Source organism: Loxodonta africana, chromosome X (assembly GCF_030014295.1).
Source record: "Loxodonta africana isolate mLoxAfr1 chromosome X, mLoxAfr1.hap2, whole genome shotgun sequence".
In the NCBI taxonomy this organism is placed as follows: Eukaryota; Metazoa; Chordata; class Mammalia; order Proboscidea; family Elephantidae; genus Loxodonta; species Loxodonta africana.
In genome coordinates this window covers 158,934,732-158,947,442 of record NC_087369.1, presented here as the reverse complement: position 1 = coordinate 158,947,442, position 12,711 = coordinate 158,934,732, and the positions used below count along the sequence as shown (strand labels likewise).

Below are 12,711 nucleotides of genomic sequence, written 5' to 3'. Positions count from 1 at the left end.
CATCCCACCTTGGAGAGAGGCGTCTGGGGTCTTAAATGCTAGCAAGCAGCCATCTAAGATGCATCAATTGGTCTCAACCCACTGGGAGCAAGGAAGAACGAAGAACACCAAAGACACAAGGTAATTATGAACCCAAGAGACAGAAAGGGCCACATAAACCAGAGACTACATCAGCCTGAGACCAGAAGAACTAGATGGTGCCCGGCTACAACCGGTGACTGCCCTGACAGGGAACACAAGAGAGAATCCCTGAGGGAGCAGGAGAGCAGTGGGATGCAGACCCCAAATTCTCATAAAAACACCAGACTTAATGGTCTGACTGAGACTAGAAGGACCCCGGTGATCATGGCCCCCAGACCTTCTGTTGGCCCAGGACAGGAACATTCCCAAAGCCAACTCTTCAGACAGGGATTGGACTGGACAATGGGTTGGAGAGGGATGCTGGTGAGGAGTGAGCTTCTTGGATCAGGTGGACACTTGAGACTATGTTGGCATCTCCTGCCTGGAGGGGAGATGAGAGGGTAGAGGGGGTTAGAAGCTGGCGAAATGGACACAAAAAGAGAGAGTGGAGGGAGGGAGCAGGCTGTCTCATTAGGGAGAGAGCAATTGGGAGTATGTAGCAAGGTGTAAATACGTTTTTGTGTGAGAGACTGACTTGATTTGTAAATTTTCACTTAAAGCACAATAAAAATTAAAAAAAAATTGATGCCACTGAGATTAAGTTAGAGAAAAAAGACTTAATTACTGATTGGCTGTGAGGTAAAGGGAAGAAACCAGTATTAGGCTCAAATTGTTTGCTTGAGCACTGGGTAGATGCATGCTATAGAAATGGGGGAACACTGGGGGAGTACCAGGTCTGGGGGAATAGATTGGAGGTTTAGTTTGGGGTAACTATTTATTAAGGAGACCTGGTGGTACAGTGGTTAAACCACTCAGCTGCTAACTGAAACATTGGAGGTGCAAACCCACCAGCCACTGCACGGGAGAAAGATGTGGCAGTCTCTTTTCTGTAAAGCTTAAAATGAAACCCATTACCTTTGAGTCAATTCAGACTCATAGCGACCGAATTGGACAGAGCAGAACATCCCCATAGGTTCACCAAGTAGCAGCTGGTGGATTCAAACTGCTGACCTTTTGGTTAGCAGCCTGAGCTCTTAACCATGGCACCACCAGGGCTACCTGTAAAAACCCACTGCTGTCAATTCTTACTCATAGTGACTCTATAGACAGAGTAGAACTGCTCCATAGGGTTTCCAAGGACTGGCTGGTGGATTTGAACTGCTGACCTTTCGGTTGCCGGCTGAGCTCTTAACCATTGCACCACTAAGGCTCCCCTGTAAAGATTACAGCCTTGGAAACCCTGTGGGGCAGTTCTATTCTATAGGGTCACTATGAGTCTGAATCGACTCCACAGCAGTCAGCTCTAACTGAAATGTAAGCGATTCGAACTCATCAGCTGCTCCATGGGAGAAAGATGTGGTGGTCTGCTTTCCTAAAGATTTATAGCCTTCATCTGGAGCAAAGGAGCATGAAGGAAACCAAAGACACAAGGGGAAGATTAGTCCAAAGGACTAATGGACCACAACTACCGAGGCCTTCACCAGACTGAGTCCAGTACAACTAGATGGTGCCCAGCTACCACCACTGACTGCTCTGACAGGGATCACAATAGAGGGTCCCGGACAGAGCTGGAGAAAAATATAGAACAAAATTTTAACTCACAAAAAAAGACCAGACTTCTGGTCTGACAGGGACTGGAGAAAGCCTGAGAGTATGGCCCCCGACACCCTTTTGACTTAGTCCTGAAGTCAGTCCTGTGGTTCACCTTTCAGTCACAAATTAGACAGGCCCATAAAACAAAATGAGACTAAATAGGCACACCAGCCCAGGGGCAAGGATGAGAAAGCAGGAGGGGACAGGAAAGTCGGTAATAGGGAACCCAAGGTCAAGAAGGGGAGAGTGTTGACATGTTGTGCGGTTGGCAACCAATGTCACAAAACAATGTGTATATTAATTGGTTAATGAGAAACTAGTTTGCTTTGTAAAGCTTCATCCTAAAGTACAATAAAAAAATAATTATCATCTGTTCTCTGAGACCATTTAGGAAATGGTCCTGCCCTTCAGGGTCTGGGTGATGGTCACACTCTCTGGATTCTGGGTGGAGGCCCCTCAGCCCTGCACTTCAGCTCTGCCCACTGGAATGGCAACTCTGCTCCCTCAGCTTTGGGAGGCCTCATTCTCCTAGTCCATCAGAGTGGCGACCCCGCCCCCTCAGCCCCAGAAAGAAAAAAAAAAAACCTATGGGGCAGTTCTACTCTGTCCTATAGGTTTGCTATGAGTCAGAATTGACTGGAGGGCAATGGGTTTGGTTTTTGGATTTTATGGTCAAAACAGTGGTTAGGAGAGTGTTTAAATAGCATTCTCAGTGCCCCCAAAAGGACCTAAACTGAAAAATAGACCACAGAAAGGTTGGGAGATAAAGTTTAGACAATCTCTTTAATTGCAGATTGGCTAGCTAGGTGGGTTGAGGAGGCGTCTTGAACTGGTCCACCTCTAATAATAGCAAGGAGCCCTGGTGCAAAGTGGTTAAAGCAGGGCTGCTAACCAAAAGGTCAAAGGTTTGAACCCACCAGCTGCTCTGTGGGAGAACAATGCGGTAGCCTGTTTCTGTAAAGATTACAGCCTTGGAAACCCTGTGAGGCAGTTCTACTCTGTCCTATGGGGTCACTATGAGTCAGAATCGACTTGACAGCAATGTCAGTAACTATTTATTTGGATGGAAATTCCTGGATGGTGTAAGCAGTTAACACGCTTAGCTGCTAACCGAAAGATTGGTGGTTTGAGTCCACCCAGAGGCAGCTCAGAAAATAGGTCTGATGATCTACTTCCAAAAAGTCAGCCAGTGAAAACCCTTTGGAGCTCAGTTCCACACATATGGGGTCTCCATGAGTGTCAACTCTACAGCAACTGGGTTTTTTTTTTTTTTTACTTGGAAAGTCACTATCATTAAGGATCAATTAGAATTTGAACGCATTCTCTCACAGTTGGGATATAAGTAAAATGAACCCATTGCATTGTACTAACTGAACTGTCAATTCATAACTATCTGTCCTTTAAAACAGGTGATGACTACATGCTAAGGGATAAATCATACATGTTTTACATTTTATGAAATAATGTATTTTACCAAAGCTTCAGTACTTACTCATTGCTCACTTCATGCACGTCAGATGCTGAATCGTTTTGCTTTCCCAAAACAGCATCGATTATTTGTAATATAATCTGGGTTAGGTTCACACTTATGCCATCACACTGTGAGATATCGGATACTTTAGAAACAACTATCTTTGTTTCTTCCTTATCCAGATGGGGGGATTCGTGTATCAAATTTAAAATGTGCCCCGCAACATCATCTGCATTCTCTGTGGGAAAAATTGAGACGTAAAACCTGTATTACTTAGTTTTAGGCCATGCTGGTCTGCTTCCTTCTGTTTCAGTGGTAAAGGCAGTGCAATGGAAACACATATCAAGTTAACAAAGTTTACAGAAGAGAAGTGCTAAACCCCAATTTCTACAGTAGATGTAGTTCCAGAAAGTAACACAGAAATCATATTTTTTATTCATTAAATCCTTTTTTAAAATGCAGCAGGGAAACCCTTTTATCACTGAAGAGTTATCTTGCAATTAGATTCTAATTAAGACTTTTGAGTATTGGATCGAGTTAAATAGATCCCACCCGTACTCAATATCAGCAAGCACCTAGTCTATCTTTTCATAATCAAGAGTAGGGATTTTCTATGGAGAACCAGCAATCCACATAAAAAAGCAAATATGGACCCCCCTCCCACAATGAAAAGTAATTTAGGTTTTTTAGAGAGTAAGAACAATAGATATTAACTCGCTCACTTTTCCTCTTCACTTTTTATTGTGGAAATTTTCAAACATACACAAAAGTAGAAAGAATGGTATAATGAATCCCTATGTATCACTTAAACAAGTATCCGTACACTGCTAATCTTACCTACTCTCCAACCCACCTTCCTCCCACCCCCAGATTATTTTAAAGCAAGCCCCAGACATTGTATCATTTCATCCATAAATAAAACATATGAACTTTGGTTTGTCATAACCACAATACCAGATTCATATCTTTAAAACTTAACAACAATACTCAAAATCATCAAATATCCAGTCATAACTGTATCATTCCTTTATCGTCTCATAAATGCTTTTTTTATAGTTGGCTTGTTTGAATCCTCATCTACTTTTAAAGTCAAGCACTTTGCTAAACAACTACAACACAAACCAGATTTGGGTTCGATATAATCTATATAAAGCTGAGCTCCCTTGTGGTGCCCTCCTAGTTTAAAGCACTCCCAGCCAAGTCCACGATATCATGGAAAATAATTGAAAAATACAGTCCGTTGAGAAAAATTCTGGAGAGAGATTACATTCATGATGCATTTAACCCGTGTTATATTACAAATAACCAACTGTTTTTGGAAAACAAAACAATTCAGCATCTGACATAAAATTCTCAATTTTGTCTGTGACTGTCACTCTTGCTTCACTCGCCCTGTCTGCCTGTTTTTTCAAAACCTTTCACAGTTAGCAGCATCTCCCCAAATCTCTCTCTTCTACTCCTAAAACCAAAAAACCAAATCCCATTGCCATCAAGTCGATTCTGACTCATAATGACCCTACAGAACAGAGTAGAATTGCCCCACAGGGTTTCCAAGGAGTGCCTGGTGGATTCAAACCACCGACCTTTTGATTAGCAGCCATAGGTCTTAACCACTTCACCACCAGGGTTTCTCCTTCTACTTCAGGCCCCCCAAAACTTTACCACCAACACAGCCTACACAGGTATTTTCTCTATTTCCTTTCTCCCTGCAAATAACTCTTTGACCTAAACTGGCAAAGACAGTTCTCCCTGAGGACATGGGTGATGGGGTGGGATTGAGCAAAACTGTAATTACTTCTACAGTAATTTTTTGCCCCTGTTGCATCTATCTTACGGTCAGTTAAAGCAAGTGAGAAAACAGTAAGACTAGGGATGGAAGAAACCAATAGTGAGCTCCTTCTCGGATCTTTCCACTGCTCTTAATAAATTGTTCTGACTTCACTGTAAATGGGATAGCCACAGTTGCCTATCTTCGGTCATAATTCTTCGGGCTTCCGTGGTGCGACTTCACTTCCTCCAATCCCTGCGGTGGCAGAATGAAAGTAAACAACAGGCCAATGGGAGACTGACTGTATTGTGGAAAGTAATTATAGCCTTTTCATGTGGAATTGTAGAGTTTTTAAGTAAAAAAAAAAAAAAAGGTCGGGACAAATTACACTCACTGTGTAAAAATTCTAGGTCTCCAAGCAAAAGCAATAAAAGGAATCCTCCTTAATTAATTGTAGAAAAATAAATCACTGCTGCTTGAAATACTGCTACAATTAATCTGCCAGTAATTGCAACAACAAAAATAATAATGATATTTGTTATTTATTGAGTAATTTCTCTAAGCCAGTGTTCTAGTTATCTATTGCTACATAACAAAACACCCTGAAATCTACCGGCTTAAAATGACAATTTATTATTGTCTGTCATGGTTCTGTGGGTTGACCAGGCTCAGCTGGGAAGCTCTCATTGTGGTCTCTAATGCTGCTGCAGTCAGATAACAACTGAAGTTGGAGTCATCTGAAGGCTAGACCGGGCTAGGCATCCAAGATGGCTCCCGTGCATGGCTGGTAGTTGATACTGACTACGGGCTGGGAACTAGTTGGGGCTGTTGACTACAGTCACTATGCAGGGCCTCCCTTGTGGCTTGAGCTCAGTGGTGTGCTGAATCTGGAACCCGCTTGTACCAGCTTGTGAGAAAAAATTGTTAAATTTCCAAGAATTGTGTGATATGGTTGTTAAACATAGCCATTATTAAAAATTAACTTATATAACCTTACAATTAAATAAACTATATTCAAAACAATGGTGATACTCAAAATTCATCACTTCCTAATTGTTTCACTATGTTTTACTAATCTTCACTCTTGTCATTATTTATGTCCATTTTATCTGTGTAGTGCATCTCTTATCAACTTCGTGCTCAGTGATGGCACGTAGCTTCTATTCAGCCACGTTACGGTAATTTACATAATGAAAAATGACAAATGCTATGAAGCAGTACTTTTTCTTATTTTTTGTAGAATTGATTGTTAAACATTTTCCAACACACCACTGTTTGGGCTTATTACAGCATGGTTTCTGTGTTCTGAGAGGAAGCATCCCAAGAGAAAAAAAGTTGGAACTTCCAGTTTCCTTAAAAGTTAGTCCTATAATTGGCACCATGTCACTTCTGTCAAATTCTTTTGCTCTAAGGAGTCACAAAAAACAAACCAAACCCATTGCCATTGAGTCGATTCCAACTCATGGTGACCTTATTGGATAGAGTAGAACTGCCCCATAGAGTTTCTAAGGAGTGGCTGATGGCTTTGAACTGATGACATTTTGGTTAGCAGCCATAGCTCTTAACCACTGTGCCACCAGGGCTCCAAAGAGGCACAAGCCAGCCATAATTCATGTACATGCAAGGAAGGAAGGAATCAATGGTGGCCATTTTGGAGACAAGATGTCACAGTGAGGCATTGTACATCTATCTTCTCATTTAATCCTCACAATAACTCTATGTGATGAGTACTAATATTATTCCCTTTTTACAGATAAAGAAATTAAAAGACACAGAAAGGTCCTAATCCAGATTCTAACCCAGGCCTATTTGACTCTGAAGCTTGAGTTCTTCAGTATCACTTTCTACTACAGTGTCTTTGCCTTTGTCCCTTTTCTCCCCACCGTTGGTGGTTGGAGAACCTGTACTTTGCAGTCCTTCTCCCTAAAAAAAAAAAAAAAAAAAAATCCTGGGAATTAGATCGTTCTCTCTCAGTCACTCACTATCCTTTCCTGATGGTGGAATGGACACCAATGGGAAACAGTTTTATGAAAAAAAGCCAGTTAACTTCATTAGAGCCTGATGCATCTTCGATATCATGGAGGCAACAAAAATTGAGCACACCAAAGAACCCACAGTAGTTTGAAATACGAGTGTATTTTCTAACTCTGGGATATTAAGTGTGGAACTGAAGAATATTTCCCCAACCAAGATATCTAATGGTCATCAGCGAGATTGAGAGCTGAAGAAAATCAAATAGTTTCAAAGTGAATACAGTTTTCTTCCCTTTACATTGTATTCATTGTTCATTAAGCTCCTGACTTAAAAGAAGAGAAAGATTCCTCCCGAGCTAATAAACTTGATAGTTTACTTTTCAGTAATACATATTATGATCACCATCCAAATGTTCTCTTCCTCCATAGAATAATTTTCTTTACTAAATGATTTCTGACAGTTTTCTAAAAATCTCAACCAAATACAATGTTTTTTTGTTGTTGTTGTTGTTGTGGCTGTTTGTTAACTTTTTCTTCCACAAGAGAAAATTCTATTAGCTTGTCTAAAGAAAATGTGTCACTCAGAAGGAAGGAGGTCAGTGTGAAGCACAGACCTATTTTGCCACCCACTCACTTCAAGTTGCAACATTCCCCATGGCCCTGCCTCTTGATCTTGGATCTAGGAACCATCAGAGTTGTGCTTGCTTTTCTAACTCTTCTAGATCTTCCTTGTCAGGAATCACAAATTTACATCTTCTGCGAGAAAGACAAGTCTGAGAAAGTCATTGCCTCAAGACCAATTCCCTGGCCTTTCTGCAAGGCCCTGGAATGCCCGTGCCTCAATTTCCAACAATTCATTATGCAGTAGAACCATGCCTCACATGGTGTGTATAAAATGAAATTCTATGAAGAAAACCATTATGCATACTTACAGGAACTCTATGGAATACCTGTTAAAAATCAGTGATATGGAGAGGCCAAGGCTTTCATAATAGTGGTATGAGGAGGAGCTTAGGGAAACTTCTGTACCAGAGAGATATCATCTATTATGTTTGTCAAAACTAGGAAAGACAAGTGTTCAAAATATCCAGAAACTGATAAAAGGACTTGCAATGGATCAAGAAATACTTATTAAACAAAATCTATAGAAACTTGGTAAGTACAGTGGGAGACCATGACATTCAAGTTAAGCACTGCATTCATGCCCCACAGCTTTGTCTTGTGTAAGTACTGTTCCAGTGGGCTCGGCATCCAAGTAGTAGTTCCCATCTCCCTCCGCTCCCTGAGGTGGAAGAGCTACTCTTGGTGTATTTGGCAGCTAATGAACACTGATAGATCCTATTCTTATACATTTTAGCTGTGGGGGGGCGCCCATACTGGCCAGTGGCAACAGCTGGGTGGCAGTACCAGTCATCCCTCCCCAAACACACAAACAGCTCCTGCTAGATAGGGAGGATCTTGACAATAGCATCTGGTGAAGAGCATGTTCCCCACCCCACCCCCAGCTCCTGCTCCATATGACAGAGGTTCTGCCCAGATGAGGGAAAGAGAAAGCCTCAAAGTTTGGTAATGTCCTACTCCTGCCAAGGGGATGAACTGGTATTGACCAGACTGTGGAGCAATTTATGGTTTTGTCAAAAACAACAGAACAATCAGTTACGGATTAGGAAGCTAACAGCTGGGTGTGACACCAATCCAGGCAGACCAGTGAGAGCTTAACAGGAAGATCAGATAAAGAGGCTGTCAAAAAGAGCCCACTTAAAACCACAGTCATCCTTGGTGGTAAGGGAAAATGTGTGCATACCCAAGGCTACATCTTCTAAGGAATGACATCAGAGGATATACATTGTAGGAGGAGGAATAGGCTTTACTGGACTAGTCCAGTCACGTTACTAAACAAATAAGCAAACAATGACAATAATAAACCCCAGGTAGGGGTTCACAATCCAGAGTTGCTATGTTATCTAAAATATCCACAAAAAATTATGAGACATGCCAAGAAACCAAAGAGTATGACCCACAAGCATTAAAAAAAGAAAAAAAAGCAGGCAATAGAAATTGCTTTTGAGGGGACCCAGATGTATTACTTGGCCTAAAAAGATTTCAACACAGCTATTATTATGATTATGTTCAAAGAACTAAACAAAATCATACTTAAAGAACGAAAGAAGGTATGATGGTAATGTCCCATCAAATACAGAACATATTACATAGAAATTATTAAAAAAAAAATAACCACTGGACATTCTGAAGTTGAAAAGTACAATAACCAAAACGAAAAATTCACCAGAGGGGCTTAACAGGAGATTTGAGATGGCAGGGGAAAGGATTGCCAAACTTGAAGATGGATCAATAGAGACTATGTAATCTGAAAAACAGAGAGAAAAAAGAATAAGGAAAAATGAACAGAGCCTCAGAGAAATGTTGTTGTGTTGGCTGCCATCACATTGGCCCCCAACTCATGGCAACTCCATGCACAGTGGAACAAAATGACACCTGGTCCTGTGCCATCACCTTGATTCATTGCAGATTAGAATATTGTGACCCATAGGGTTTTCACTGGCTGATTTTTGGAAGAAGGTTGCCAGGCCTTTCTTCCTAGTCTGCCCTAGTCTGGAAGCTCCACTGAAACTTATTCAGCATCATAACAACACATAAGCCTCCACTGATTGACAAGTGGTGGCTGTGCTTGAGGTGCATTGGCTGAGAATCTAACCTGGGTCTTCCACATAGAAGGTGAGAATTCTGCCTCTGAAGCACCACTGCTGCCATCCAGAGAAATGTGGGACACCATTAAGTGCATCAGTAATGTGTAATGAAAATTACCAGAAGGAGAGGAGAGAGAAAGGAACAGAAAAAACATTCAAAGGAATAATGACTGAAATCTTCTCGAATTGGACGAAAAACAAGCCAATCAAAAGGTAGAGACTGTCAAACTGGGTAAAAATGAATAAATAAATAAACAAGATCCAACTATATGCTATCTACAGCAGACACACTTGATATTTAAAGTTACAAAATAGCTTAAAATTAAAAGGATAGAAAAATAATCCCAAGAAAACAGCAAACACAAGAGAGCTGAAGTGGCTATACTAATACCAGGCAAAATAGACTTCAAGACAATAATTTTCCCTAGGGAAAAAGAGCAGCGTTTTATAATGATAAAAGGGTCAACCCGCCATGAAGATATAGTAATTATATCTGGTGTAGTGGTTAAGTACTATGATTGCTAACCAAAAGGTCACAGTTCAAATCCACCAGGCCCTCCTTGGAAGCCTTATGGGGCAGTTCTACCCTGTCCTATAGGGTTGCTATGAGTCGGAATTGACAGCAACGGGTTTGGTTTTTTGATATATATATACACACCTAACAACAAGTATCCCAAAATACATAAAGGGAAAACTGACAGATTGAAGGGAAATAATTTGACTATGATAGTTGGAGATGACAATACCCCACTCTCAGTAATGGACAGAACAACCAGGAACAAAATCAACAAGGATAGAGAAGACAATAAACCAACCAGACCTAACAGACATCTATAGAACACTCCAACCAAGACAGTAGAATACACATTCTTCCCAAGTACACATGGAATATTCTCCAAGAGAAACCGTATTATATAGGCCATAAAACAAATCTCAATAAATTTAAAGGGGACTGAAATCATGCAAAGTATGTTGTCCAACAACAATGAAATTAGACTAGAAATCAATAACAGAAGGAAATTTGGAAATTCACAAACATGTGAAAATAAAATAACATTCCTAAATAACTAATGAGTTAAAGAAGAAATCACAAGGAAACTTAGAAAATACTTACATGAATGAAAAAAAAGAAAACACACAACATACCAAAACATTTGGCATGCAGCTAAAGCAGTGCTTAGAGGGAAATTTATAGCTGTAATCATCTATATTTAAAAACAAGGAAGAAAGAGTCCAAATCAATAATCTAACCTTCCACTTTAAGAAACTGGGAAAATAAGAGCAAACTAAACTGACAGCAAGAAGAAGGAAGGAAATAATAAAGATTAGAGGAGAAATTAATGAAATAGAGTATAGAAAAACAGAAGAGAAACCAACAAAACCTAAAGTTGGTTCTTCGAAAAGATCAACAAAATTCAAAAACTTTAACTATAAATGACCGGGAATAACAGAGAGAAGACTCAAATTACTAAAATCAGGAATGAGGAGGGAACATTACTAACAACCTTACAGAAATAAAAAGGATTATAAGGAAACACTATGAACAATGGTACACCAAAAAAATTAAGTAACCTGGATGAAACGGACAAAATCCTAGAAAGATACAAACTACTGATACTGACTCAAGAAGAAATAGAAAATCAGAGTAGACATATAGCAAGAGATCAAATTAGTAAAAAAATCAATAAATAAATTAGCCTTCATCAAAATTAAAAATGCTTGTGCTTCAAAGGACACCACCACGAAAGTGAAATGACAATCCACAAACTGAGAGAAAATGTTTGCAAATCATATATCTGATAAGGAACTCGTATCCAGAATACGTAAAGACCTTTTACAGTTCACCAACAAAAAGACAAATAACCCAATTTAAAAGTGAGCAAAGGACTTGAATAGGCATTTCTCCAAAGGTATACACATGGCAAATAATCATATGAAAAGATGCTCAACATCGTTAGCCATTAAGGAATTGCAAACCAAAACAACAATGGGATACCACTTCACAACCACTAGCATAACTATAATAAGAAAAGATGGACAATAACAAGTGTTCACAAGGATGTGAAGAAATTGGAACCCTCATGCATTGCTGGTGAGAATGTCAAATGATGCAACCACTATCTAAAACACTTTTTCAGTTCCTCAAAAAGTTAAGCAGAGAGTTAACATACAACCCAGCAATTCCTCAAAAAGTTAAGCAGAGAGTTAACATACAACCCAGCAATTCCCCTCCTAGATATATACTCAAGAGCATTCAAAACATATATCCACATAAAAAAACGCACACAAATGTTCATAGCTGCATTATTAATAATAGCCAAAATTTGGAAACAACCCAGATGTTAAACCATTAATGAATGGCAATCAAAAGCATATCCATACAATGGAATATTACTCATCGATAAAAAGAAATGAAGTGCTATACACACCTATGTTCATTGCAGCATTATTCACAAAAGCAAAAAGATGGAAACAACATAAGTGCCCATCAACAGATGAATGAATAAATAAGTTGTGGTACATACATACAACTGAATACTGCGAAACTATAAAGAATAATGAGAAGTTAGTGAAATATCTTGCAATATGGATGAATCTGGGGGACATTATGCCAAGTGAAATATCAATCAGAAAAGAACAAATATCGTATGATCCCACTATTATAAAATGTCAACAATAGATAAATATGCACAGAAAGCAATGTTCTTGATGGTTACCAGGGATGGTAGGTGGAGGGAGAGGGAATCCCTTTCTAGATAGTAGATACTTGTAATTTTTGGTGATGGAAAGGCTATACCAAATACGAGTGAAGTTTACACAACTCGAATAAATGAAGACGGTAAGAAAAAAAAAAGGGACAATTTTGGCAAATGCTATAACATCCACAATTTTTCAACAATAGTAATAACAACCAAAATATATGTATATGGTTTCATAGGTAGATGTGTATGAAGGCATCTGAGAGTAAATGCACGTGTACGTATAGGTGTAGCTATAGCCATATGTATGTACACATTTGTGTGTGCTGCATAAATATCCATATATATAATAAAACACATAGGGGGCACACTTATAGAG

The 12,711-nt window shown here is 39.6% G+C and overlaps 1 protein-coding gene across 1 annotated transcript in view; it reads right to left on the bottom strand.

Moving 5' to 3' along the window:
- The window catches only part of ADGRG4 (adhesion G protein-coupled receptor G4), a 131,490-nt gene that overhangs the window by 42,626 nt on the left and 76,153 nt on the right, over positions 1-12,711 (bottom strand). The window contains exon 11 of the mRNA XM_064277642.1: positions 3,206-3,422. Within this exon, the coding sequence (XP_064133712.1) occupies positions 3,206-3,422 (217 nt within the window). The remainder of the gene's footprint in view (positions 1-3,205; positions 3,423-12,711) is intronic.